Genomic DNA, 25,689 nt, shown 5'->3' with positions numbered 1-25,689 from the left:
TGTAATGTATGCAACAGACTGATTGTAACGACTTGAATACTCGTGTTGGAAAACAGCCTACGGATTACGCCTATATAACTAAAGGCAGGAGGTCGGATGACATCCTAATGTCTTAAGAAAGACACGAAGCTTGGTATTGATACCATTATTCATAATGGCCCCCGGAGACACTATGAAAGTTCTGGCCATACAAGAAGCTGGAGCTCTCGACGGATATATCGTCCGAGCTAGAATCGATGGTCTAATCAGGTACTTCTCCGTGACTTTAGAGGCAGCCTCAAGGTTCCCAGCGGGCTGGAATAAGAATGGCGGAAGCGGTCCCCTGATACCGGTCAGTGCCTACCCGCCCGATCTGAAATGTATTCACCTCAGGCGACCGGGCCACCGAGATAATATTAACCCGAAGGATGAAACAGATTACCCCATAGCCGAGCCCCTGATGGGCCATAAACTGACGGGTATTGGAAACCTCCAGGGCTTGCCGGAATTCGACTACGATAGCTTGATCCAGCTTCAAAAGGTCCCGTCCCCTGGCTTCGAGAATCGCCTCACCACGGATCGGCTGTGCCGTGTGCAGCTGAAGGGTACCTTTGCCCAGCCGGCGTCCACGTCCGCGCCCAGCGTCGGAGGGGCATTGCTAATGAAGCTTGCTGAATTCCCCGCAATAGACACGTGGCCGATCCCCATCCCCGACGACCTCATGGCCCGGGCCAAGGCCCGGTTGAAAAAGTTGAAAGCCCAGCTGCTCTCCATCGAATCGAATCGAGACCCCGCACACATCGAGAGAATCATAGGGTACGAGATCGAGATGCATCACGAAGTGGCCGCGGCGCTCGGCGAAACGGGGCTCGTCCCCAAGTTCCACGGCGTCGTGATGGAGCGGGGCCGCGGCGTCGTCGGCTTCCTGTCCGAGTTCATCGCGGGCTCGAAGAGCTTCGACGACCTGTTCAAAGCGGCCGCCGCGCGGAAGGACATGAAATGGAGGCCCAGCGAGGCGGAGGGTGACGCCTGCCGCTACGCGCTCCGGCGTCTCCATCGGGCCGGCTTCGTCCACAACGACGTCCATCCCGGGAACTTCCTCCGTAGCGATGGCTGGGCCGTCATTATCGACTTTGAGGAGGCGGAGCGGCTCGAACCAGGGGCCGTTCTGGAGGGCAAAAGGTGCACCCCCGGGTGTATAATGACTTGGCGTGCTTAGAGGAGTTTCTCAACTGGAACACGTCTGAATACCTTCGATGGCTGGAGGGTTAAATGTTCACAAAATGAAGCCGCAACGTCGCTGCGAGTAGCGAGAACCGACTCGGTCTTTTTCCATGTTCCGGCTAGGGGGAAGCAAAATCTCACATAGTAGCTGTCGTACGTTTTAATTAGGTATATCAAGGTAAGTTCTTAGCACAACTTTCCTACCGTCCCATAATGCCCGCATCAGCCCCTAATATGTGTGTGTGATTATGTGTATGTATATGCTAAGTACATGAAACGCCGAAGTTCTGAATGCTCGACTCTCAAAGGCCTCAAGGGGCCTTTCCCCTCGTAGTGGTGTGTACAGTGGAATTGGAAATGCTAGTAATATGACATGGTTGATTTGTCTGCTGCGTGGTAGGCAATCGTTGCCTGTAACCCTCACGCCAGGGAGTGATTTGACGTCGTTACCCCAAAAGCAAAGGTTCGTAACGTCAATTATTTCACATATCTCTCAAGTACCCGATGGATGTAATAGCCCTGCGACTATACATGCTAAGCAAGGTTTATTTTATCTTGCCAGTTGTTTGACACGTCACCGCAACTTGGCTCTGACGATACGTCGTCGTCAGTGTGTAAATATAATTCCAAAACCGGATCCTAAGAAATCATTGCGTGAGGTACTATCCAATCGTCTTAGAAAGAACCCTTAAGGCGCACATACTTAAGACGCACATGCATGGAGGCAGTGTTGGCGGTGCGGTCTGCTCAGGGGGCGGTGCCCCCAAGACATCCCAACGACCAGTCACAGACCTTGGAATTCAAGACCACATCACCATGAAACGTACGCTTAATTATCTACTCTTTCCTTATTTTGACTACAGCATTCGGCTTGGTGGATCAAGTTGCGTGGAGTCGAGGCTTAGATGTTGGAGTGCCCCCACCACAACAGCCCCGGAGCCAATAGGCCACAATGGTGACTATGCAAAGTGCCCTTGGCGGACAAGGTCAGCGGCATATGGGATTCAGCTGGTCCAACATGGCTATGTTTTCTTGTGTATGTGTCCTAGCCATTCTTGGCTGCATACATCTTTCACAAGTGTGTTGTCTGATCCACTGTTGCCATGTCTCGTCAGACCACTGGTGCAGAATAGTCGACAACGCGCCAATGCAGGATCGAGCACTACTATTACTGGCTCTGGAGAGGCTGTGTCAAGTGTGACATTCCCGATGGACTTTACTACATGTGGCTAAAGTGAACAACCTTGAGCGTAAGTATAATTTCAATCGTATTGTACAGTATACTACGATGCGTTGAAAACCTTACTAGTCATGCACATGGGATGAACAGACGGCGTGTTCCTGGTTTAGCCGATGACCGCATCGCTGCCATGCGCCAAGATGGAAGATATTCTGATCAAGTATTTAAGATGGCGATACCGATCATCATTGCAGTCTGATCTCTAGAATTGCCGCATCATCCGACTACTTGCCTGACCATATTACCAAGACCATCGCTTTTAGACAAACACTATCGCTCAGATTCTCACCCAGGATATATTTGATCTAAACACCTAGACCTCCGTTACCCATATTGGAGAACGAAATTTCAACGGATATATAACAATCCAACAACAACATGCAGTACAACACTCTCTTGAGCATCCTCGCCCTGGCCCCTATCGCTTTGGCTGAGAACACTGTCGATTTCGACGATATGCCCGGCGTTTGCGTGGCCCCTTGCCAGTTGACCGTCGACCTCTCCCAGCGCTGTGACCAGCAAACGGACAATGACAACGACTACCGAAAATGCTACTGTCTCGCCAACGGCGCCGAGCAGCCCATGAGCAAGTGCGCAAGCTGCATCAAGAGCAACACAAGACAGGGTGATGACGACAACGGTACGATGCCCAACTCTCTTCAGACCCAATACAGAGCTAAGTGACCGAGAACTATTGACTTACATGATACATTCCCTCTACAGATGCTGCCAAACTCATGAAAGACTGCGGCTGGGACTACGCCACCATCACCACCAGCGGCGGCACGGCGGCGGCGACTGCTACCGTCATTATTGTGTCCTCGAGCGGTGGCCCTGCCCTGACCACCACGACCGATATGGCGTCTGCTACGACAACCACTTCACTAGGAGGGGCCCCGCGCGCCACGGCTGTCGGCGTTGGCGGACTCGTGGCAGCTGGTCTTGTTGTGGCCATGATGTAATCGACATGGTGGACGGTGCCTTGCTCTGGGTTGATTACGCGCGCATGTTTCACAAGCTCTTATACCTCTTATGTTCTTTTCTTATTTTCCTCTCGCTCTTTTTGTTACCTGAAGATGCTCTTCCCTGTCTCGGCTTCGTTTTCACCAACCCACGCATGCTGGAGCCAGTCCCCTGACTTGGCTGATGCATTGAAGTACTATACTGTCATTATCTACTGCAATATGGCAAATGGGATCACTATTGAGGCCGTAAACGATCTTTTTGAGGTCAAGCAGGTGACGGAGATTAGATAGCTGTTATGAAACATTCCTTGATACCCCCTTATAACAGCTCCTTCCATCTCGTTTCCTCAGGAAAGTGACCCTTGTAGTTCATCAAACAGAACGACACCTGCTTTGTTTGCGGCCATCACCTGGTACCAAGCAGTGTCGCGTGTCCGCCATGCTGTGGTTTTGACATCCCCGCCCGCTAGGCGGGATGATAGCTTCGTCGCATCCCAAGGGGCCGGGTCGGATTGCCGCAAGGTTCCCTAGTTCAGACGAATTCCGTGGCTAGTGTGTCGTCGTAGATTTCCGCCTGCACTTCATGTCAAAGCTTCGAACCTAGCCACGGAAAAAGATGCCTAGCTCCGAATATCAAAATTGGCATTGGCCACTGAGGACTGCTTATTCTATCATCAACCTCCGTTTGGAGGTAACTACGGGGTGGCTCCGAGCGGCTGGCTAAATTGCTTCTTCGTATCCAACGGTACTGATCCGGCTATTGGCATACATTATGGACTACTGTTGAAAGACAGGATCTTCCCCAGCATCGACTTTGGCCACATAATCACTGTAAGACGTAACACCTTCGGGCATGGTCCCCTTGGGCATGCCGTTCGGCATCAGTCCCTGCTCATCCATGAGTCTCGCGCGCAGCTCCATGCAGCGCCGCCACGAAGCCCTCGAAGTCATGCGTTTGTGCCAGGCCTTGACGTTCGGGAAGGCGTCGAGCTTCTCGGGCTCCGGGACCCCGACGAGCACGGTGTCGACCCGGTCGTTCCAGGGGACCCAGGCCAGGTCCGCGTACGTCATCTTGTCGCCCACCAGCCACTCCCTGCCATCCTCCGCCAGCCAGCCCTCGAGGACGCCGAGAACGCGCGTGACTTGCTTCGTGTAGCGGTCGATCGCGGAGGGGAGCGTTTCGGGGTGAAGGTGGATGAACCTAGCGTCGAAGATCGAAAGGGGCATGTCAGCCAGCAATGAGACAAGAAGGAGCCTATCTGTGCTGCTCGAGGGGGAAAGATGATAGGTTTTGCCTCACCAGCCCGATGTCCCATAATAAGGACCCTGTCCACTCATCTGAAAATGCAACCACTGGTTCAGATGGTGTCGGTCTGCGAGGGATGTGTAGGTCAAAGTGTGTCTGGTATCGTACTGCTCGATGAGATATGTGATGATAGCACCCGACTCCCAAAGGGTTAGATTGGTGTTCGGGTCTTCTATGGCCGGGACGCGGCCGTTGGGGTTGACGTCAATCATGGGCCGTTTCTTCACGTCGGCGAACCTGATGGATTTGACCTCATACGGGACCCCAAGCTCCTCAAGTAGAAAGACGACCTGAACTAAATGTCAGCAAAACCCTCTCCGGGGATTAAATATCTGGGACATTCTTCTTGATCGATTGCACTTACTTTCCAGGCGTTGGGGCCCGGGGCTACCAGTCACCCGTCGGTCAGTATGAGACGGAAGTATTGTCAGTTTTATGTTTCTTTCTTACGGGTGAGCCACACACGAATGGGCTGCATCGTGAACCCTGTACGGATGATTCAATAGACCGTAACCTACTCTCTGTCAAGTATCTTTGTTGAGCTGGCCAGATATTAACCGGCGAAAATAGAGAAAAAAGAAGAAAAAGAAACAGGACTTTGCACCTTTTCCAATCACGGTTGGTTGATTTCATGTTGAGACGGAAACCCCGCACCCAGAATTGTTGGCTGTTGGTTGCTTATCGGTACTACCCTTGCACGCAAGGGATAACATTGTAGTAAGCAGCAAGAATCTGGTGGTCAGCGTGAATAGCCATACAGAGTAATTTTATGCCTTGAAGCATAATTGGTTGGAATTATGTCGAAGCATCGGGCTAGGGTGCTTTGCAATTGCAAATGTTCCCCTATGTTCACTTCAACTATCATGGGAAACCCATCTACTCAGCAATTTATGGATTGTACTGCGACTAATTGAATGGTCACATGAAGAGATTCTATCTTCTATCATAATATCAAATATGATCAACGCCTACTTAGCCACCTATCGGAGGAAATTGGTGGCAGCATATAAACTCCTGATTGTGATACCACGCCAGCTGGCCGTACGCAACCCATGCCACTTGGATTTGGAATCAATTAACCAGACGAAAAGGAGAAGGGGGCCCCGAAATCATTGCTATTGGGGTGAAATCTGGTGTAAGCTAGAATTTGACGATTGACTTCCCTTTGTCGTAAGTTCTTCCACAAGCTTGTTCTGGTTTCTCATTTTCTATCATCGTTGCTGCTTGAGCTGGTGAAAAATCAAACTAATGGGCGTGAATGGGTCAAACAATTGCATGTTTGTTTGACCAACATGATTAGATTGTATGACTGGACTTCTGGTAGGTTAGTCAGAGCCAAATGTAGGTCAAGCTTAGTCACTTTGTATAGATATATGAAAGGGAACTCTGCCATTACGGCATTACATGCATGCATACGTTTACAGTAGATTTAGGTACCGCACACCGTTAACTTTGAACTGGATTAGACCCCATGAGAATATAGTGATGAGATCCTTCTGTCCAATTTCTAAGAAGGGGTCTCCAAGTCTACATTTACTTGTACGCTTTGTTGCTCAGGCAGTACACGTGAATATAGTATTAGGAATTACAACCACAACTATAAAACGTTGTTATGACGTGGCTCAAATCTTGAATCTATGTTTACATCCACAAATAACGCCGCCACCTTGTATTCACACTCGGCGAGTACCTATTTTCAACCTTGCCGAGGTACCTATATTCACACCCGGCGTGGTACCTGTATTCACACTCGGCGAGTGCCTATATTAATATCGTCCTTCCACCAGTTTTCGAGATCTCGTCTTTTCCTTCTTCATCACAACACCAAACGCAACATAATCTTCTCCAGAACTCCGGCAATACCTTATCCGAAAGCAACCATGGCTTCTCAAAAAACTAGCGCCCAGCCCCGAAAGAGTGCCGATCTGAAGTATGGCCAGCAGCGGGTGTACATGAAGAGCCGGCGAGGCATGGAGTTGACAGAAGAGAAGCTGGAGAATACAGCTTACACCACCCTAAACGAGGCAAAAAAGAAGAAAATCTTGGATGCCATCAAAAAAGAGCTCAAGGATAATATGTGAGTTTAGACAGCATTTCATTTTTATTCATATCCCCAATTGCTGTCAGCGAAAATAATGGAGTATCTGCTAATACTCTCACAGCGAAGAAGACCAGAAGATCATGCCTGCCGGAGATCTGCTCGACTACGAGAAGCTGGTCAACGGCGTGATCCGGAAGGTGTTTGGCGAGAACCTACGCCTCTTCAAGGATAACCGAGGAGCCAGGGCTAGTCGGGACGCACAGACACGGGAAGACACCCCGGTCGTGGACGAGTTGCTGGACTACCGAGGGTGATTGGGAAGATCAAGCGAAGCACAGTTTTAGAGATATAATGGCATGATACGCAAGTTCAGCGATTATCACATAGATTGAGGGAGATGAGAGAACTGCCAGTCAGAAGCATGCTCCGAAAGTCAAAATCATGATTATGGCCCGGGAGATAGAGTCTCATTACGATTAAATAAATAAAGACTGATCCCTTAAACTAGGTTAGTGTGCTCCTGTAAATCGTCAATATGTGTATCTTATGGTGGTATTAATTTGACACTACCAATTGCCCAGTTATAGGGAAGTCCATATTACCAGTCATGCATCCCATCTGGAGCCAGAGGACCGACAGTGTCTAACCATATATTCCCTAGAGCATCAGATGAGGTAAGGGTGTGGCCACGACTCGGCAGGTCGGATAAGACACGTAATATACGAGAGCTTTATAATGATGGGTCGCAAAATCAGGGGATGGAGAGAAAGCAAAACGGTAATGAAACAAAAATTATGGTTGGGAAATAAGGAAACATGTATCAAGCTAGACAGTAGTAGCGAAAAGACCACATGCTCCCTATACGATGACCGGCCACATGGGGCTATTGTTGGCCTTCTTGTGCTCTTGCTTTTCTTAAGGCCCTCTGTCTCACATCTAACCCACAATCCCTTCCGATGGGGGTGCACCCCCCTGTTAAATCGTGAAGCAGTTCGCGAGGAAAGCATGCCAGAATGACGGTTCCTACGAAAGCCTGTCTCCTTGCAAACGTGGCTCTTTCTAGGCAATATTTAGAAATGAATTTCTTCGGTACGTATTACATGCCCATGTTTAACATTGAGGAGTTATATCTAGCCCGGAATGATTTGTCGGTAAGAAATATATAAGCGCTACACCTCCCCTCTCATCCCATGGGTTAAATTATACATTTATATATACACACGTTTTGTTCCTCTCGAGCCAAGTATAAACTTCACTACCTACAGTTTTTACGCTGACCTTTGACTATCATTTGGCGACTAGACTTGGCTGATATACCTCGGGGATCAATTTGTCTATGAAATATCAGCTAGGTATCTACCGTGTGTGTCGTTGAAGCGCGTCCCCAAACCTGCCGTTCGCCATCATGTAAGCCACTCACCGTCGGGCAACCCCTGAAAACAGTCCAATTGCCCCACTTTCACTTTCATTCTACTCTTTTCCCAATTTCGCTTCTCCACGTTAACCTCCCAGCGAACCGTCGTGGAAGTCGAGACGGTCTTCGTCCTCGTATCTCTCGTGGTGTTGAGAGAAGTTGATGTTCTCCTGTCGGGATGGCAAGGACACCCACACGCCGTTGATGACGGTGCGGATCGTGTGGAACTCGCGATCTTTCCCCTTGCCGCCATGGGCGCGGGGGATGACATTGACGGACCCGACGTTCCCCGGCACGATCGACGCGAGGGGCATCCGTGCTGGACTTGGGGAGTCCATGCTCCGAGGGGATGGCTCGTCCTCCTGCCCGGGAGCGGCCGTAGGATCATCATCCGGACGTGGGGACGCCGGGTCTTCGAAGATGTCTATCTCGGCGGCGGGCGAGTCGGCACCGATCGACTGGGAAGATGGAGCCGGGGCGTCTGAGCGACGCTGTCGGCTGCCTGAAGATGACGTGCCCGATTGCTGAGAGGCTGGAGGCGTGGCTACGACCAGCACCGCATCCTGTGACCCTGGGGTGTGTCAGAGGCAAGGTGAGGAACAACGCACTGGAGCTATAAGGGGCGAGCGGGAGGGGAGTGTGAGGAAGAGAGAAGAGGCAGAAATACTTACCGGAGCTCTGGGAAGAGGATAACGGCATCGAAGATGGGACGTACTCAGAGCCGCTGTCATCAGAATAGGGATGTTTGGCATCTAGGTATATCGTCCTCCTCGGCCCAGATTCCAAACGGTCGGATCGGCGAAGGGGGGATGGCCTCGCTGGGGTTGGTTCGAGGCCATCGTAGGACGTTGATTGCCTAGGTATCGTTTTGTTTCCCGTCAATTGACGTTGATGGAAATGGCCTATTGGGCATATAACAAAACCGTCGAGGGCGCGGAGTTTCGGTTGGTTTATTTGGTTGGTTCTTTTATTGATCTTCCTCCTGACATGGGCCTTTGGGTCGGCACAGGCCTTGAAGAAAGCGTAGGGGCTCTGGAACCAAATGAACGTCAACCGGCGGTGCGTGGGAAGCAGGAGCTCTTATGCTCTGCGCGCCCATCCCTGCCTGTCTTCGGTTGCAAGAGGCATTGCCTAGTCAACAGTGTTTACTCTCGATGCTCGCAGGAGGCATTCTCGAGACCATATAGTGTCGTAGGGCTGGTTTCCAAGATCCCAGTCGATCGTTACTTAAGGAAAGCGTGGGCCAACATCTCGGCAATGGCAGGCACATTAGATCCAGAGTGGACCGAGAGATGCGTTGCTTGCATCCCCCATCTCAGCCATCATTCATGCGAATGTAAAATCCTCTACACAGCATCAAACAACACAACATAATACTTTGTTGCAAATAAGGCTTTCATTTCAACATACGTCTACGAGACGTACACCGATTGGGTATTCCTGTTACGCTTTCCGACCTCCAAGCAACTATGATATGAATACCCAATCGCTGTTTCACTTTCGTACACAGGAGACGGCCACCCGCAGATGGTCTTGTAGACGCTAAGAACGCTTGTGTGAGCGGGGAGCCGCGGCATCTCGCTCCAGGAGCTAGGGACATATGCATGTATCATATGTTCCCCCCTCATCTTCTTGCTAGAGTCACCACGAACGTGGACTTTGACTGACTCACTTGGCTTTAATGCCGCGAGCATCCCCCCATGCTCTCGCCTGCTGGTGCCGTATTGTGCTTCTCTGACCCCCCCTGTAAAGTCAACCCCGCCCCCGCCCACACCAATACACGAGAGGCGTCATAGGAGCATGGCGCTCGGTTACGATGCCCCGTTGGTCCAAGTAACGGTAATAGACAGCATTGAAGCTTTAGTGCAGGAGAGACCGCGGTCGTCATCATTGGGGCGGGCCGGTGAGATTGAGCCTTTCAGAATATCAGACAAGTGGGTGTTGCAACCGCTGCCTTCTAAGCCAATCGTGATCTACACAGCCGGCACCCGGCAGACCCACCAAGTTTTGGCACCGTGGATGAGAGACAGCCTTAACAAATGTACAAGTTGTCGTGACGGAACAATTGAGTTAGCTGCTCGTCTGGTGTGAGGTGGAGAATCCGGGCCGAGCCGTCAAGTCTGTCCACCTTTACAGTTCAATGCGTGTAAGTGTAAGTGTAAGTCCAGATGAGTTCAAATGGGGTTTCCAGATAGGGAAGGTTGTCTAAGTACCTAATGGTGAGAGATCAGCCACGGAGACAACAATTCGTTTGAGCAGCGCCCGATAGAGACGGTACTCGGTGCTCCTAGTCAGCCTGGCCGCATTACCGAGAGCCTGGGTGATGAAGCTTTGGTTTTCGGCTTCTTCCAGTGCGGAGGGTGTGGAGGGTGCCTGAAAGGCTGCACCCCCCACAGGAATACGAAAAGTTTCCGCCTGGTCGGGATCGAGGCGATACACGACATATAAGGCGGGCGTGGGGTGCTCGAGGTTCGTCAAGTAGATCCTGGCGGGGTCCATGTCTGACGGGTTCAAGAACTTTTCAACGGGTGCAATACTTGGCTCTTCTTCGAATGAAAATATTATTGCGGTTGTAGCAAGCAAAAGAGCCCATTTGCCTACTTACAATACCCACCCCGCCATACCGTTGAGATGTCGGTTCGTTTCTCTGCAGCCCATTCTGTTGGCAGAGTACAGATTTCTACATCGTCTCTTAATCCGACACTAACGAAGTCTATCCTAAGGTGCGGTAGCAGGTCGGCCCTGTACTTCTCGCGAATTGGACAGCAATGTGCCAGCGCAGAGTTGCAGGCCCTCGCTAGAGGCTGAGCAGCGTTCATTCATGTTGGGGAAAGTGACAGGGGTACGGGACAGGGGCATGTCCCGGGGGATCTCTGCAGCTGCAGACTTGATCAGCGACATGTCTGCAAGGAAAGATATCGTATTTGCATATCTCTGCCGCTGGTGCTCTAACTAGATTCCCCAAGAAGTCGATGCTGTGCAATTTCTCCATTTCAAGGAACTTGACGCGAAAGCATTCCTGACTATGCATTACTACCCAGGTGAGGATTACTACCCAGGTGAGGCTTACACTGCAACATCCTGTCTCACCGGCAAGTAGCTTGTCTTCACTTCCGGAAAGCTGCAACAAGAAATCTCGCGGAGACGACTCCGGAAAGGGCCGACCTCTACACACTTACCGCCACATCCCACTTCCCAAGGAGGTAAACCTGCCTCACCACCCCCAACGGCGGCTGGTCCCGATTTGATCCTGGGACCTTTACCAAGGCCTGCAACAATATGTCAGGCACACGATCCGTCCCAATGCTTGCGGTATGTTCGCCCATGTTTTTTTTTTTTTTTTTCTTTTTCCTCTTGCTCGCCTGCGTTATCGGACTGGTTAATCACTAACGCTTTCACAGCTCAGCTTCCCGCTTCATCTTTTCCTCCAGAGTGAGGATGCGGCTGAGCGATTCAGGTACACCGGAGAATCTACTGCACGACCCGAATCTCTGCGGATCGATGATGTGAGCGTATCGCGACTGCTCAGGCCCACCAAGCTCGTAGAGTCATGTCGACGGCCCTATCGGCGACCAGCCTGCCGTATACTGACCTGGCCAGCAGGGCACAACGAAGCAGGAACCGCATCTCCCCACCCGGGGCTCTGACATGTACGGCCGCCCCTCAAATCATCGCAGGCCAGCTCACTAACCGTCGTGCACCAACTCTCATCCAGAGTCCTGGCCGCCGTCGCCGTGGTCCGAAGCATCCAGTGGGCCGTCCCTTTACTGTGAGGGCGAAGAAGCTCTAAGTCGGCCCCGTACACTCGCAGAAGCAGATATTGATAAAGTGCCTGTCATTCACGATAAATCTACCGCCCCTGCCGCACATCCCGCCAAGTTGCCATTGCAGGCAACCCATGGAAAGGGTCAACGTGATGTCGCCGGTGACGCAACTGACAAGCTCATCTATAGCGCCATCAGGGAGATCTTGAGAGAGGACGCTGCCTTTGCTGAAGAGGTTGTTAACGCAGTGAAGCATCTTGTGGGCAGTGGCCGTAGAGTCGTCTATTCGGCAACCCACGGAAACCGAGAAGAGACCGCAGGAACCGGAATTACAGAAACGTCCCCAACGAGCCAGGCAGCAACTTCCAACACTGCGAACTCATCATCGAATTTTGCTTCTTCTTCTTCTTCTTCATCGAGCAGCGGGGCGCGGAAGAAACGCCGGTTATCATCGGACGACCCCGACGATCCAAACCGCCGCCGCCCCAAGTCGCCAAAGACCGAGGGGAGCAGCAGTAAGCCTACTCTGCTGTGGCCATGCCCATACCGTCTGGTCTTCGGGACTATGCCGCCCCGATTCGATACCTGCCGGTGGCGGTCCCGTCTGACGAGCCGCGACGCATTCAGGTGCGTACCCCATGTTTTGACTAGGTAGCCTAGGATCAAAAGCAAAGTGAAAAGCTCATGGATGTGTTTGTTAACTTTGCATCATCATCTCAATTCAACAGAAACCACCTGTACCGCGTCCACTGCGACAATCCCGACCCAGGAGGAGAAAACGATCAATACTACATGAGCCCAGCTCAACTGGAAGGGTGCAAAGCCGTGTTCAAAGACGCCAGCAGCTCTCGACCCCGAACGGGAGATCCGCGGTGGGAACAGGCCCAGACCGCCGTCTTCCATCGCATCTGGCGGGTCTTATTCCAGCCCGACTTCTTCATCACTACTTGCATGGAGCCGCCAAGCTGTCCATGTAAGCAAAGCCCCCTCCCCCCAATCGCATCGGCCGCAAAACACTGCCGAAACGATGTGCTAACAAAAGCCTTGCTGTGTAGTTGGTCCCGAGCAGCCACAGCTCCGACCGCTTCTTGATCAGGTCAAGATCCTATTCTGCGCTCTTCAGTACGTGGATGCTGCCAGGGCGGCCGCGAACGCCCACGCCGCCCCCGGATTCCAGCCCACCAAGGACGACATCCGGCAAAACGTGCAGCGCGCCTTTGCTATTGTGGCCGAGTATTCCGACAAGGAGCAGACCAAGAAATATTTGCAAGCGGCCGAACAGGAGTGTATCGAGGCGGCTGTACAGGACCCCCTCCGTTGGCTCAAGGGCGATGATGTTGCGACGGGCGACGATGATTCTATGACCAACAATACCAGCGACGCCGGTTCAGAAGAACCACCACAGAGCCACCACGTTCTGAGCATGCGGTGTTCGGCATCGGACGCCAAGTCGATAGCATACTTCCTCCAGATCATGCGCTGCCACCCGGACTACCGACCGGACCGCGAGCTCTACCTCGAGATGAGACCGGCCTTGCACCAGGAGGGATTGCTCTCTTCGACCATCAACTGCGGCGGCGGCGGGAACCGGCTCGCTCCGGTCGCGACTAGCTCTGTCATTGCTGTTCCGGCAACACCCACGATGAAGCAAGGAGTGAATGGATCAGACTCGTTCTCTTCCAACTCCAAAGGGAAAGGGATTGCCGGACCAGATGGCCCTATGGCGGGTCGTCCAACTGCGCAAGTGGGTGCGCTATACACGAATGAGTCAGCAGCGCTCTCAACCTCTTCTACTTGCGAACGGAAAGAGGTTGCAGGATTCGATTCTCCTTTAATGCAGTTGTTGGAGGATGATCATGCCTACGAAACTTTGCCCCCTCTGGGAGAGCCTTTCACAGAGGCGTATCCCTGGCCAGATAATGCACATAGTGTCTCTGGCAGTCATCATCGTGCGCAGTGTGACGAGGCTTCTTCCACTGATTTGGCCTTTGACATACCAGTGTATGAAGAATGACCGGGGTCTTGACGCTCTGTCGTGATTGTATATCCGGCCTGGTAATAGCGATGAAGGCTGAGAGATGCATGCAGTTGATTCTTGTTAAAAAGGGTGAACGTGCCACCTCATAGCAAGGCAGGCAGATATATCTCGTGGTCAAGTGAACATGTCAAATTTGTTACACATAGAAGACGAATGTTTCGAATTAGTCACACCTTGATTTCGGTTCATTGCCATCAAAGTAAACACCTGGAACATGAGTAGATGTCACGCACTGGAGCCGGACTTCTTATTAGTAGGACTTCCGTTTCGGTTTCGCAGCGGATTACAATCTTCGGGCGTCGACTGCACTCGGAGTAGCACCGAACGCATCACAAGGCAAGGCACGGTGCATATGTTGTAGCTCAGGTCTTTGTTCAAGGTATTTTTCATTGACTTAAACCGTTTATACAAGTCCCAATGGAGCCTGCTCTGATCGCCGGCTCGCCCAATAGCGTGACATCGTGAAATCCGTCGTTGCGAAGATTGGCACCCACACTTCCCTTTTCCGCCTTTCCATGCTGTTGTTGCCAATGAGGTTTCCCACCACACCGAACCTCCCACATTCTGACTCCCAACCACCACCACATAGCCCCATCGCTTTCATGAACCAACAACAACACTCATCGTGGAGACTTGCTTACTGAATTGCCCTGTGCCCGTGGGCCACAAAACATTCGTACCCAGGAAGCAGAATCTCATATATAGACAATACAGGACAGGGGCCTGTTGCTTCGCAACGGGGAGAAAATACAAAAAGACAAGTAAACGCGGCATCGTAGTAGTAGAAGGGGTGGAGGTTTTCGTTTTGAGGAGTAGATGTCAAGAAAAGAAGAGGTTGGGACCAAAAGAAGTCCGTGAGTGGTTGAAGAATATGTGTCAAAAAAGGGCATCGGACTTCCTCACTAGCTGCTCGCTAGGTTCAGTATAAAGCCTCCAGGAAGAGAAATGTCTAGAGGAGCCTCCGATCATGGGTATGGGTATGTGTACGCGAAGATTCTTGAAGTTCATCAAGAGAAGCCCCGTCTCAGATCCGACCTTAACACCGATTTCCTGTGTCCATGTAGCAAGACCGCAAGATGCCGTGCCAAACAAAGTAGGCGACCAGTTCGTGGCCGCATTTGCGCGAGAAATACCAATTGCCGTGAGGAAGGGTAGTCGCAGCGCAATGCAAGAAAATCAAATAGCAGGTATTTCCGTGCTCATAATAGAATCAGATAGTTGCTGGGTGCAATACCAGTATCGCCATTCTCTTTCCGCGCTTGCCACCATCGTCCGCTGACATCCGAGACTTCCAGAATCTCATGCTTCGAGAAGGAGATCTCATTTTGGTCTTCGGGGTTGGCCTCGTAACTATAGATGGCCTTCGCGCGGTAGGGGTACTCGGTGGGTTGCGCAATCTCGCTCTCGTCCTGTTGAGGAGCCGGGGGCTTGTTGACAGGGAAGAAGGTCCGGCCATCGGGCCGGAGTTGCGAGCGCCCTGTTGCGAGAAGCCAGGCGCAGGCGACGGGTTCTCGAAGCCGTTCAATTGGGCAGAAGTATACATCTGCGGCTGGTGGGATACCGACGTCTCGGGACGGCCGCCATAGCCACCGTTCATCATAGTCTGGCGGTGCATAGTTGACTCCTTGGTCAAGGCGAACGAGTCGAGGTAGGCACGCGGGGTGGCTGACGGGGCGGATCCAAAGTAGAAGATCCACACGATCTGGAGAGATTTGTTAGTCAGGAAACCATGGCTATCTCTTTCGCGACAGGGAAACATACTTGGACCATGGATAGCAGGATGAAACCGGCGGCGGCAGCCTGACGTGCACCGCTTGCCGAGTACACCAGGGCGTTGACCGAGGAAGACGTCAAGACAAGGCCGGCGCCCAAATAACCCACAACAGCGACATGGTATGTCTGAATCGAATCAGCGGCGATTACAAAGAAGACGCCCAACACAATGAACAGTGAGTAGACGATGGCCCACCAAGGGAATGGCGGGAAGGACCCGGTTTGGGAGTTTTGCTGGATTTGTCCGATGACGCAGCCAACGAAGCCAATGAACCATGCAAGCATGGCAATTGAGGTGGTGGCCAGCGCGAAGGGGTCACCGACGATGTTACCCATGCTGAGACCGCGGCGACCGCCGTACGAAGCCCTTGAATGTTCCATTTTCCGCAGTGATGGCGAGTGTAGAGATCCGTATCCGGGCATAGAGAAATCCAAGATAAGGGAGCCGCTTGCTGGTTTTAAGTTGAAAGGACGGGCTGATCAAGCCTGGTCGGTTTCAAGGCTCGTGAAGAAGAAGAAGGTGGCGACGCAAACACGCACGTCACTAACTAGTAGGTTGCGTCGGAAAGCTTCCAACCGGACAACACCAGCCAGTGTCGTCGATAAGAAGGTAGGGCTGAGTGCGCCGATAACTTGGATGGCAGTTCACTAGCGAGGATGGCCAACTGCAATTCAATATGCCGTTTCCCGTTGGTCTCGATGTAGAATCGGCTGGCAAAGCTGCAGCGATCGAGTGTGGCGGTGTCCAGTAGAACAGGGCAAAAGACCCGGTACCCTGGTGATTGTAGGCGTGGTAGATTTGCCGAGAATTGGAGGTGCGGAGAGGGGTGTGAGAAGAAGAAGTGCGATAGGTCCGGCAGCCTTAGTAAAAAGACTGTAGGCAATGGGAGGTTCCCGGCTATTCTTCCGTCGCAAGGGAAGAATGGTTGGGGTGTTGGTGAGTGAAGAGAGTTGCAATTAACAGAAGGCGGCTAGCGAAGGATTCAAAGGAGTGACGGGGAAGCTGGTCCAGAGCTTGATGATGGGTCGGAGGTACGAGTCGCGACGTCCTCGGGATGGAGTTGGCCAAAGGTTGCGGCTGAGTAGATACGAAGTTAGACTGGAGGATCGAGTTTAGGAGCTTTCACAATGATGTGATGGCAGCAGCAAGATAGGCCGCGGGGAGGTGGATCAATCGATGGTGTGCTGTTGTGTTGCAAACAAGGTGGTCTGACTGCGCATAACTCGATGCGGTGGAATCAAGACCGGAGACAGAATGGAATAAGAGAGGCACCGGTGTGAATCAGGCAACGAAGAAAAATTACAGTCTCGGTCCAAGACGGGAAGGGAAGAAGAAGTGGTCGGATCGTCAGATCCCTACTGAACTATCACAAGCTTCAGGTGAAGGGCAAACTACTAGCAGTAGTGGAGGAATTTGGGGAGGGAGAAAAACAGCCTTTTGCTGAACTCTGATGATACAGGTGGGCGTGCTGTGGTGGTGTTGAGACGAATGAATAAAGGACCAGACGAACCCAGAAAGCGAGTCTCCTTGGTACTGGAATTGTGGTTTGTCACGGTCGAATGTTTGCTGGAGTATCCTGGGGGCCTCGTAAGCGGATACTGGAGGGAGATTCTCGGATCGGGTTTTGCGCGCTTGGGCGATTGGAGGTCGAAATAGATAGACGGCCGGGTCGGATGTATTCCCTTTGTCTGCGAGCTGCCCGTCGTTGGTGGAGGCTGCGTGCTACTGTTTCCGCCTCTAATTGATTGAGTCTCCAATCCAGCACACTTTCTTATTCTTGGTCGTGAGATCTGGGGAATTGGACAGCGCGCCGATTGCACCAAGCAAGTCACGCCGGGATCGGGTGGTCGTTCGTTGTCGTGTCGTCGTCTTTTGCAGTAAAGTAGGTATCGAGAGAGAAGAGAAGAGAATTATAATGAGCGAGTGCCGACTGTTGCGCCGTGTGTAGGGGTTGGCCGTGAGGAACAAATGACCAAACGTGAAGTCGAGACTTCTCTACTCGGCACAAGCGATTAACGGTCGCGAGCGGGAAGATTGATGGTATATTTAGGAAAAGGTGGACAGAGGGCCGAGATGGATGGGATTGATGAAGGGATAGGACGAGATGGGGACACAACTGGAGCACTGGAGACAGGGTGGAGATTTGCAACACGGAAAGGTACAAGGGGGGGGGGTTAGGCTGGGTAGGGGGAGACGAGGAAAAAGCGAGGACCTGAATGAAATCCCTCCAGCACTGAGCAGCCAGCCAGCCAGCCAGCACCAGCACCAGCACCAGCACCAGCACCAGCACACCTACGAACGAGATGAGCGAACGAAAAAAAGATCCCATGGTCCAAGTCACAGACAGTGTGTTGGTCCAGCAAAATACATGCCGTTTCCTACCAAATTGGCGCGCAAAACACAGTACACAAACGCGACACACGACTTAGAGCAAGGGGCTCTCCCATCGGTTGATTGATCAAAGACAGGGAGATGGGTAATGAATAGCGCTGAGTGGCTGAAATGAGCTGCTAGACAATAAACGCTATACCTTGCATGGCGGGTGGATGGTGGTCCATGTTCCCTGTTGTGCGTCCTAATGCAGTGCTCCCCAAGCACCAAAGAGCAGCAGCACTGTCAGCGAAAAAAAGAAGGCACAAATCTCAGCCAACCGACGAGGCAGTGCCCTGCCCTCCTCGACCCCGGGCTCCCGCTGTCAAGCGAGCAGAGCAAAATGAATCGTTTGATTGTTTAACCATGCGTTCAAAGTGTAAATGCAACGCAAGCCCTGGTCTGCCCGTCTTTTTGTCGGTCAGTCTCCTGCATCTTCCCCGAGCTGCTGCCCCGAGCTCCCCGTGCTCCTGTCTGTGTCTGTTGCAGTCTGTCCATCCCCTATCAATCAGCCAACGAACAGTCTCGATCCGATGCCACTCGATGAGACCTCACACCCCATGTTCATGTTATTAGGTAAGCTACACACTTAGCGGGTGAGTTGAGTGGGACAACACGGCCAGACGGCTCGAGACGGCTTCCAGCCAACACAAACGCTAAGGCAGGAACAAGAATCCTTTCAGGGCAGAAGAATGGGTCGCATCTCCGTCTAATCCGTCGCGTCCGCTCGAGTCTGGCCGATCCGACGAAAATTGGCCCGGCAATTAATAGTAATTGCTGGAGGCTATATTGTTCTTTTTTGTTTTTGTCGGAATCGGCAGCACAGGGTCGGGTGGCTGCTTTTCGCACGCTCAAGCTGTAGCAGGTGGCTGATTTTCTGGCCAGTTTGTTTGGTCCAGTCCGTGGGCTTGTTTGAGGTTCAACCAGGATGCAATACATACCAACATTTGGAAACCTGCAAAGCACGCGGCGAAGGTGAGGGAGGGAGGGGAAAGGGGGTGCTGCGTGAGATTGCTACCGATGCTGTGATAGGCTGCGAGGGACGGGTTTTGTCTCGAGGTTAGGTTCTCGGGTGTGTGAGCCACTGCACGCCAATACATCGACATTAACCTCGCCGCTGTCACACCTGTCCACCATCTCGTGCGTCTCCATACCGACTTGTCGGCTTGGTTGGAGGAGAAATCCAAACGCTGACTGACTGACTGACTTGTGTCTGGCCGAAACGTTCACACACAATACCTACATATGCCACGCCGCAATCCGTTTTCGAACTCATGCAGGGGGACCATACAGAGAATGTCATGACAGCGATTGGTGTTCGGGAATGCTCACGTCACGGCTCCCGAGGAACAGTGGCAGCAGACTTCCTCTGGCCCAGCACCCAAGCCGATTGAGCCTGAGTGTCTCGCTTTTTCTCTGCCAGCTCGAAATACAGTTGTAGGTCTAGAATCGCGATGAGCATTATCAGCCTGCATATTGATTCCAGATGTGTCACAACAGACGTCTCCAGCAGCCCGGAAGGAAGGGTGCGAAAAGAGGTGTGCTGTCGCACTCACCTGGGTGCTCGTGGGCCATCCCCTCATCATCATCACCAGATCCAATGCGATCGGATTCCACCACGTTTGCTGTGTTTCAGGCGTGTTCTCTGTTGTGACATGTCTCTTCCACATTCCCAAACCTTCGGGCTTTTGACTTGTTCAGCATTTCAAGGTCCATTGTATTCCTCATCCTCGGAGCCAGGTGCCGGGCTTGAATGACGCTTGTCCGGCACTGCTGAAACGTTCCAACACCAGCACCGTGGTCCCCTGGCTAGTGTGCCATGAACGGCCTTGGATGGCTCCAAGAGCAAGCCCACCCAATAATGCTTTCTGGCATTTCGTGATGACTTGACGCGCTAAAACGAAACGTTTTCATTCAAACATTTTCGAACCGTGGCATAATCTCCGGCCTTTTTGCCTTATGGATAATGTTACAATCTCGCTCGGCCAGAGGGCGTGGCTAGTAAGGTTTCGTATGGAGCTGAAAACCCACGATGGAAGGAATTGGTGGATATATTCGCTCTGGAATCTGGAATAACGTTTTATCACTTTACCACACCTCTCTCTAGGCTCAGCTGGGTGGCCTCTCGGCCTGGTCAGATTACATAACCGACTGACCTACCAAGCTAAGACACCTTCAGGATCTAACAAACGGGAAACGATGTCGCGTCCTTCCCTCCCTTTGCCATCAACGGATGAGCAGGAAACGGAAGAGTCCGGTTATCCTTATCCGCCCGCCCATTTGATCGGCTTGGTATTTCCTTTACTAAGAGCCCGTAATATCTAAAACGCACACATCATCATGGTCTGCATTACATATAGTTTACCTGCTTTCCTTACTGTACATCGCCATCTGCCCATCACCCTGTAGAGGTAGGCTAGCTCAACCAGCACAACTGCCAAGTTTCATCAACGCGGCGACAAGGGGAGGCAGGGAGGTTCAACGGTGATCACCGATCACCTGCTGCAAGCGTGACCCGGTACGGTACTGCAATGCCGGAACATTCCCCATTTGTCAATCAATTTGCTACAGCCACTTGTGGCGGTGTCAAGATATCAGATGTGGCGCTCACACCTATTCATGTTCGCATGTTGGAATCCTTCGTACAAGTTTCCGAATCGCCCATACATACTACATTGTGGTGGGTTGCAACGAGGTCGTTTCTGTTCTCCTAGGTATATGATAAGCCGCTTGAAATGACCAACCAACTTAACTCCGCGATTGGCTCTTGAGCATAGAACAGGCATTGGAAGATGCAAGTTACCGAGACTTTTTATACCTGAAACACCCGTCCGCTATCGGTACGTCCATCTGCCAGTTTGAAAGAACTGCATCGTCAGATCACGGCGGATCCTTAAGAACACATGGCATGAAACACGGGACGTAAAGAATCCGGGGGATGCACTATGATGACAGACATGCTATATTTGCTTCCCATCGCCCGATCGCCGGGACTCGATGAGAACTTATGAGCTATCTACGGGGTGCCTGTTGTAATATTGTTGGCAGTCTGTGTTTCCTGTAACTCAACTCCTGGCCGAATCGATGTGATCATACTCCTGTTGCGTCAAGGAATTCTTTAGTTGTAGTATGTTCCTTGGTCGCAGTTCCCATGACTAGAAGAACACCTTCATCAAGAGAATTCGCAGACGCATGACGTGATGCTGGCCCCTCAGTCAGCTCTTAACTACAGCTTCTGAGGAAGTTCCCGTCACGGACTCTCTGCATGCGCCATAATGAACAGCGTTCAGCCTGGCGAGCTGTGGTCATTTGCATACAAGAAGACGCGACCTCCCAATGCTTGGCCAGCATGTGCGAACCGCACCTCTGCAGAATTCCCGGCATACCCTTGAGGAATCAACAGCCGGGGTTAGTATAAGCTAGGTCTTCCTGGCCTCCATTAGGGCCGTGCCATCTATCCAGACAATCGGTGCCGAGTAGGCAGAAGTGCGTCTTTGCGCGGACCCTAGCCCCTGTTCTCTCCAAGTATTCATCTTTCGTAGACGTCGTTTTGCGGACCTTAGCTCGGAACAAATACGTTTTTCTCCTCCGCTTATCATAAATCATACCTCCTCCCGCGCCTTCTCCACCCTCCGGACGCCGCGCTCGACCCGCTCGACGCGCCCCTCGGCGTTGGCGACGAAGTCCGCGTAGCCCACGACGCTCTGCTCGTACCACTGGCGGACGCAGATCTCGCTGCGCGCCCGGAGCTCCGCCATCTCGGCCCGCTGCGCCGCCTGCGTGGCCTCGATGCCCTTCATGCGGGGCAGCAGCGCGGCCAGCGACGCGCTCAGCGCCGGCTCGGGCACGGGCGTGTCGGCGATCGAGGTCAGGGCCGAGGCCGTGGCCGGGTAGGACGGGGCCGCGGCCAGGACGATCTGCTCGAGGGCGTCGGGCGGGAGCAGCGACTCGGACGGGGCCTGGGCGGACGAGGAGCGCGGTGGGTCGAAGAGGTCCGGGTGAGCGTGATCTATCCGCGCGCGCGCATAATCGGGTTAGCTAAGTGTTACGTTTGGCCAAGCCCAGAAAGAGGCCACAATCGGTGTGACGAACAGATTTTCAGCAGATCCTTGTAGGTGCTGACGCGTTGCAGCAGGGTTGCGAAGCGGTGCTCGAGTTGATGTAGGCTCGTGATGGCCGGTGCCTTGGCTTGAGGCGTTGTGTGGCCGTAGAGGACGTACTCTATCCGCAGGAGGCGGGCCTCGAGGTAGGAGAGCGTCTCGAGGGTGGTATCGTCGAGCGACATCTTGGGTGGCGGGGTAGCTGTTCGTTCGTGGTCAAGGCGCTGCGAGGAGGAGTTGTGTCGCTGTTACATTAGCAGAGGCATAAAAATCATGACATTGCCCGCAAATTGACAATCTAGAAGGAAGATTGGAAGAAATGTCAACAAACGGGCAAAGCAGCGGACGGATTGCCAGGGATAAGGCTGAAGGACGATTGCAACCTCGGGAGCCACTAGGTTAGCTGCGAATTTCCAGGGGCAGCAGCGCGCTGGAGTACGGGGGCGCTAAAAGCCGCGATTGGCTTTCTTTTAGGGGCAACACCTAGGCTCTAGCCTCTGGCCGTAGGCCCGTAGCCAGCTCCAGCTGGGAAAGCTGCTTTCAATTAGCGACGTCCTAGGCCCAGCCCCCACTGTAAAGCCGTCATCTCAGGCATGTTCCACATGGCAGAAGGACAACTGACGAGACACACCTGTCATCTTGTGCTCGCAATTAGAGTTGCCTGGTTGGAAGTTACTGTCACGATCAGATCATTAGAGATCATTCCGCCCGCCGCGCTGCATCGCCGGGCCTGGCCTACGTCGTGTGTGTGTGTGTTTGTCCTTTGCGACCGGCTTCGGATACATCGTGCAGCATTAGTTATTCTCTCGTTTCTGCTCTTTCGCCTCGTCTTGAGTCGTGCCGGCTAATATCTGCCAGCGCTTTTGTCGCGCAGATCACTTGTGGAGCTTTCAGGCCTCCCTTCCTGCTTTTCTCCAGTTTACATAACCGCCCTGGCCCGACCTGCAACGAAATACGACTTGATAGCCAACGAGATCGGAAAACCGGCCAAAGGGACGACCATTGATTCGAGATCCAAGGGCCCAGCAGCGCAAAAACGGACCCTCCATCTTTCATCGTCTGGAAAATCGTGCGAGTCTGCGGTCCACCCTGACGAACAGACCGCCTTACCCTGCATTTGCTAGCAGTGACAGACTTTCTTAATAGAACGACCACCCGGGGATCCCTCTCTCGCCAGACTCTGGCGTAGCCACGCCCTATGCCGAATTACTCGTCCATTTCTGATGGCCGCGCCGCCGCTTCCTCTACGACAGCAAGTTCGACTTCGGGCGACATGACGATGTCCAGGACACGCAGCCGTCGTGGCAACCAGAAAGATGCCGGTCACAATGGGCAGGCCACCACCGTCAGCAGTGTCATCAACCTGCTCAACACCAGTACGCATCCACCCCGTCCAACACGATGCGCCATCTCGAGAACGAAGCTAACCTCCTCTCCTTCGCAGTTGTCGGCGCTGGCACTCTGGCAATGCCCTCGGCCCTTTCACATTTCGGCATCGTGCTGGGTGTGATAGTCATCGTGTGGTCGGGCTTCACATCCGCCTTCGGCCTCTACCTCCAATCGCGATGCGCTCGCTACCTCGAACGCGGCAGCGCCTCCTTCTTCGCCCTGTCGCAATTAACATACCCGAACGCCGCCGTCATATTCGATGCCGCCATTGCCATCAAGTGCTTTGGCGTCGGTATATCATACATAATCATCATTGGCGACCTGATGCCAGGAGTGGTGCGGGGATTGGATTCCAGGGCCGACAGCGTATCTTTCCTCGTGGACAGAAACTTCTGGATCACTGCATTCATGCTGGTGATTATTCCACTTGCCTTCTTGCGCAGACTCGACAGTCTAAAATACACGAGTGTGGTGGCGTTGGTGTCTATCGGTTATCTGATCATCCTGGTAGTTTACCATTTTGCGTCCGATACCGTGACTGACCGCGGCCCTGTTCGGATCATTACATGGGGAGGGCCCATTACTGCCTTGAGCAGCCTCCCGGTTGTCATTTTTGCGTATACCTGCCACCAGAACATGTTCTCCATTCTGAACGAGCTAAAGGATAATTCGCCGAGAAGGTAAGTACGCTAATATCAATCTCATCTGACAGGAGCTGACATAGGCAAAAGTGTTATGGGCGTCATTTCCTCCAGCATTGGCTCAGCAGCCAGCATCTACGTACTAGTTGCTGTAACTGGTTATTTCACCTTTGGAGACAACATCAAGGGCAACATCGTATCCATGTGTAGGTCATCCTTTTCCATCCGCCAACATATTCAGATACTCACAGCTTCTAGATGCTCCATCTGTCGCCTCGACCATTGCCAAGGCTGCTATCGTGGTTCTTGTCACGTTTTCCATCCCTCTCCAAGTTCACCCTTGTCGTGCGTCTGTGGACGCTGTGCTGAAGTGGCGACCCAACTCGGTCTCGAAATCAAATCGCGCAGCCTCCCTGGTGGACGACCCTTATTACCTACAATTCAGCGATCAGACCATGGACCTAGCGCGCCTATGTCTGATCTTCGCTTCGCACTGCTTACGACGGCTATTCTGGTTCTCAGTTATTGCGTGGCGCTTACCCACATGAGTTTGGAACGGGTGCTTGCATATGTTGGCAGTACCGGAAGTACGAGCATATCATTCATCCTGCCCGGACTCTTCTACTACAAGATCTCCGATCCCGAGTCGATCCACCATCAACGCCTGGCTAAGGAAGACGACGATGCGGACACGCCAGTCCTGGATGACGACTCGGACGACGAGGAAAACGTGTTGAGCCAGAGTATGGGCAGCCTGCATGGCGCCCCGACTGGAAACAAAGCGTCGCAGATGCTGTGGCAGTGGCGCAAGAAGTTCCGTTGGGACATGGAGCATATCAACCCTGTCCATCTGCGGAGAGCAGCGTTGGCGCTGGCCATCTATGGTTTCATCGTCATGGGAACCTGCTTAGTTCTCAACATGTTCGTCAGTGTGGCTCACTGAGCGATCGAAATATTATCATCGCCTATTACGTACTGAGGCTTTCGTGGGGGAACAGCGGTAGCCATGAATTTTGCATAGAACATTACAACGGGTATACTGTTCCTTGGCGGGTTTTGGGAGGTGTTTATTTCTTTTGGGTTACCATCAGCATCGTCATGGAGCCTGGAGTACTGGAGCTTATGGTGCTTGGTTACGACAGGACAGCGAGTTTGTACATATAGTCATGCTGTAGATTTGTTTATCATTACCCCTTAGCGGCGTCAATTACTCTCCGGGGGATATCCTCACCAATCCTTTTGCATCAAGAGTGTTCCGCTTCGCTCAGCTTATGTGTCTATACCGCCAGGGCTTATGCTACGCTACATCCATCATTGGATACCCCTCATCTGCCGGATATGGGATGCATGCATACCTTGGCATAAAGCGATGACAGTTGGTCAAGCTTACGTCTGTGTTCTCGATGGTTCATTGCCTTACACTTGTTCATTTCTAACCATACTG

The 25,689-nt window shown here is 52.5% G+C and overlaps 9 protein-coding genes across 9 annotated transcripts; 5 read left to right on the top strand and 4 right to left on the bottom strand.

The window, feature by feature from the left end:
- Positions 1-154: 154 nt before the first annotated feature.
- On the top strand, positions 155-1,198 carry PG997_010067 (uncharacterized protein; the record flags this gene model as incomplete). Its single annotated transcript, XM_066814382.1, has 1 exon — positions 155-1,198. The coding sequence occupies one exon, from the start codon at positions 155-157 to the stop codon at positions 1,196-1,198; it is 1,044 nt and encodes a 347-aa protein (XP_066666344.1).
- A 1,623-nt stretch (positions 1,199-2,821) lies between these two features.
- On the top strand, positions 2,822-3,405 carry PG997_010066 (Crotonase core; the record flags this gene model as incomplete). The annotated part of the gene is made up of 2 exons (XM_066814381.1): positions 2,822-3,083; positions 3,167-3,405. 2 exons carry the CDS (start codon positions 2,822-2,824, stop codon positions 3,403-3,405), a joined length of 501 nt encoding a protein of 166 aa, XP_066666343.1.
- A 780-nt stretch (positions 3,406-4,185) lies between these two features.
- On the bottom strand, positions 4,186-5,192 carry PG997_010065 (glutathione S-transferase II; the record flags this gene model as incomplete). The annotated part of the gene is made up of 4 exons (XM_066814380.1): positions 4,186-4,609; positions 4,709-5,004; positions 5,079-5,101; positions 5,165-5,192. The coding sequence occupies 4 exons, from the start codon at positions 5,190-5,192 to the stop codon at positions 4,186-4,188; spliced, it is 771 nt and encodes a 256-aa protein (XP_066666342.1).
- Positions 5,193-6,594: 1,402 nt separating this feature from the next.
- Positions 6,595-7,069, top strand: PG997_010064 (uncharacterized protein; the record flags this gene model as incomplete). The annotated part of the gene is made up of 2 exons (XM_066814379.1): positions 6,595-6,791; positions 6,877-7,069. The coding sequence occupies 2 exons, from the start codon at positions 6,595-6,597 to the stop codon at positions 7,067-7,069; spliced, it is 390 nt and encodes a 129-aa protein (XP_066666341.1).
- A 1,186-nt stretch (positions 7,070-8,255) lies between these two features.
- On the bottom strand, positions 8,256-8,868 carry PG997_010063 (uncharacterized protein; the record flags this gene model as incomplete). Its single annotated transcript, XM_066814378.1, has 2 exons — positions 8,256-8,740; positions 8,841-8,868. 2 exons carry the CDS (start codon positions 8,866-8,868, stop codon positions 8,256-8,258), a joined length of 513 nt encoding a protein of 170 aa, XP_066666340.1.
- Positions 8,869-11,448: 2,580 nt separating this feature from the next.
- PG997_010062 (uncharacterized protein) lies at positions 11,449-13,947 on the top strand (the record flags this gene model as incomplete). Its single annotated transcript, XM_066814377.1, has 5 exons — positions 11,449-11,481; positions 11,571-11,751; positions 11,885-12,560; positions 12,662-12,906; positions 12,989-13,947. 5 exons carry the CDS (start codon positions 11,449-11,451, stop codon positions 13,945-13,947), a joined length of 2,094 nt encoding a protein of 697 aa, XP_066666339.1.
- Positions 13,948-15,170: 1,223 nt separating this feature from the next.
- On the bottom strand, positions 15,171-16,167 carry PG997_010061 (SHO1 osmosensor; the record flags this gene model as incomplete). The annotated part of the gene is made up of 3 exons (XM_066814376.1): positions 15,171-15,372; positions 15,408-15,673; positions 15,733-16,167. The coding sequence occupies 3 exons, from the start codon at positions 16,165-16,167 to the stop codon at positions 15,171-15,173; spliced, it is 903 nt and encodes a 300-aa protein (XP_066666338.1).
- A 5,550-nt stretch (positions 16,168-21,717) lies between these two features.
- Positions 21,718-22,400, bottom strand: PG997_010060 (uncharacterized protein; the record flags this gene model as incomplete). Its single annotated transcript, XM_066814375.1, has 2 exons — positions 21,718-22,124; positions 22,208-22,400. 2 exons carry the CDS (start codon positions 22,398-22,400, stop codon positions 21,718-21,720), a joined length of 600 nt encoding a protein of 199 aa, XP_066666337.1.
- Positions 22,401-23,413: 1,013 nt separating this feature from the next.
- PG997_010059 (uncharacterized protein) lies at positions 23,414-25,188 on the top strand (the record flags this gene model as incomplete). The annotated part of the gene is made up of 5 exons (XM_066814374.1): positions 23,414-23,591; positions 23,660-24,284; positions 24,336-24,451; positions 24,504-24,590; positions 24,698-25,188. The coding sequence occupies 5 exons, from the start codon at positions 23,414-23,416 to the stop codon at positions 25,186-25,188; spliced, it is 1,497 nt and encodes a 498-aa protein (XP_066666336.1).
- Between the last annotated feature and the right edge of the window lie 501 nt (positions 25,189-25,689).

Source organism: Apiospora hydei (assembly GCF_038363865.1).
Source record: "Apiospora hydei strain CBS 114990 chromosome Unknown utg000007l_segment0_segment0, whole genome shotgun sequence".
NCBI lineage: Eukaryota > Fungi > Ascomycota > Sordariomycetes > Amphisphaeriales > Apiosporaceae > Apiospora > Apiospora hydei.
This window is presented reverse-complemented; position numbering and strand designations above follow the sequence as displayed.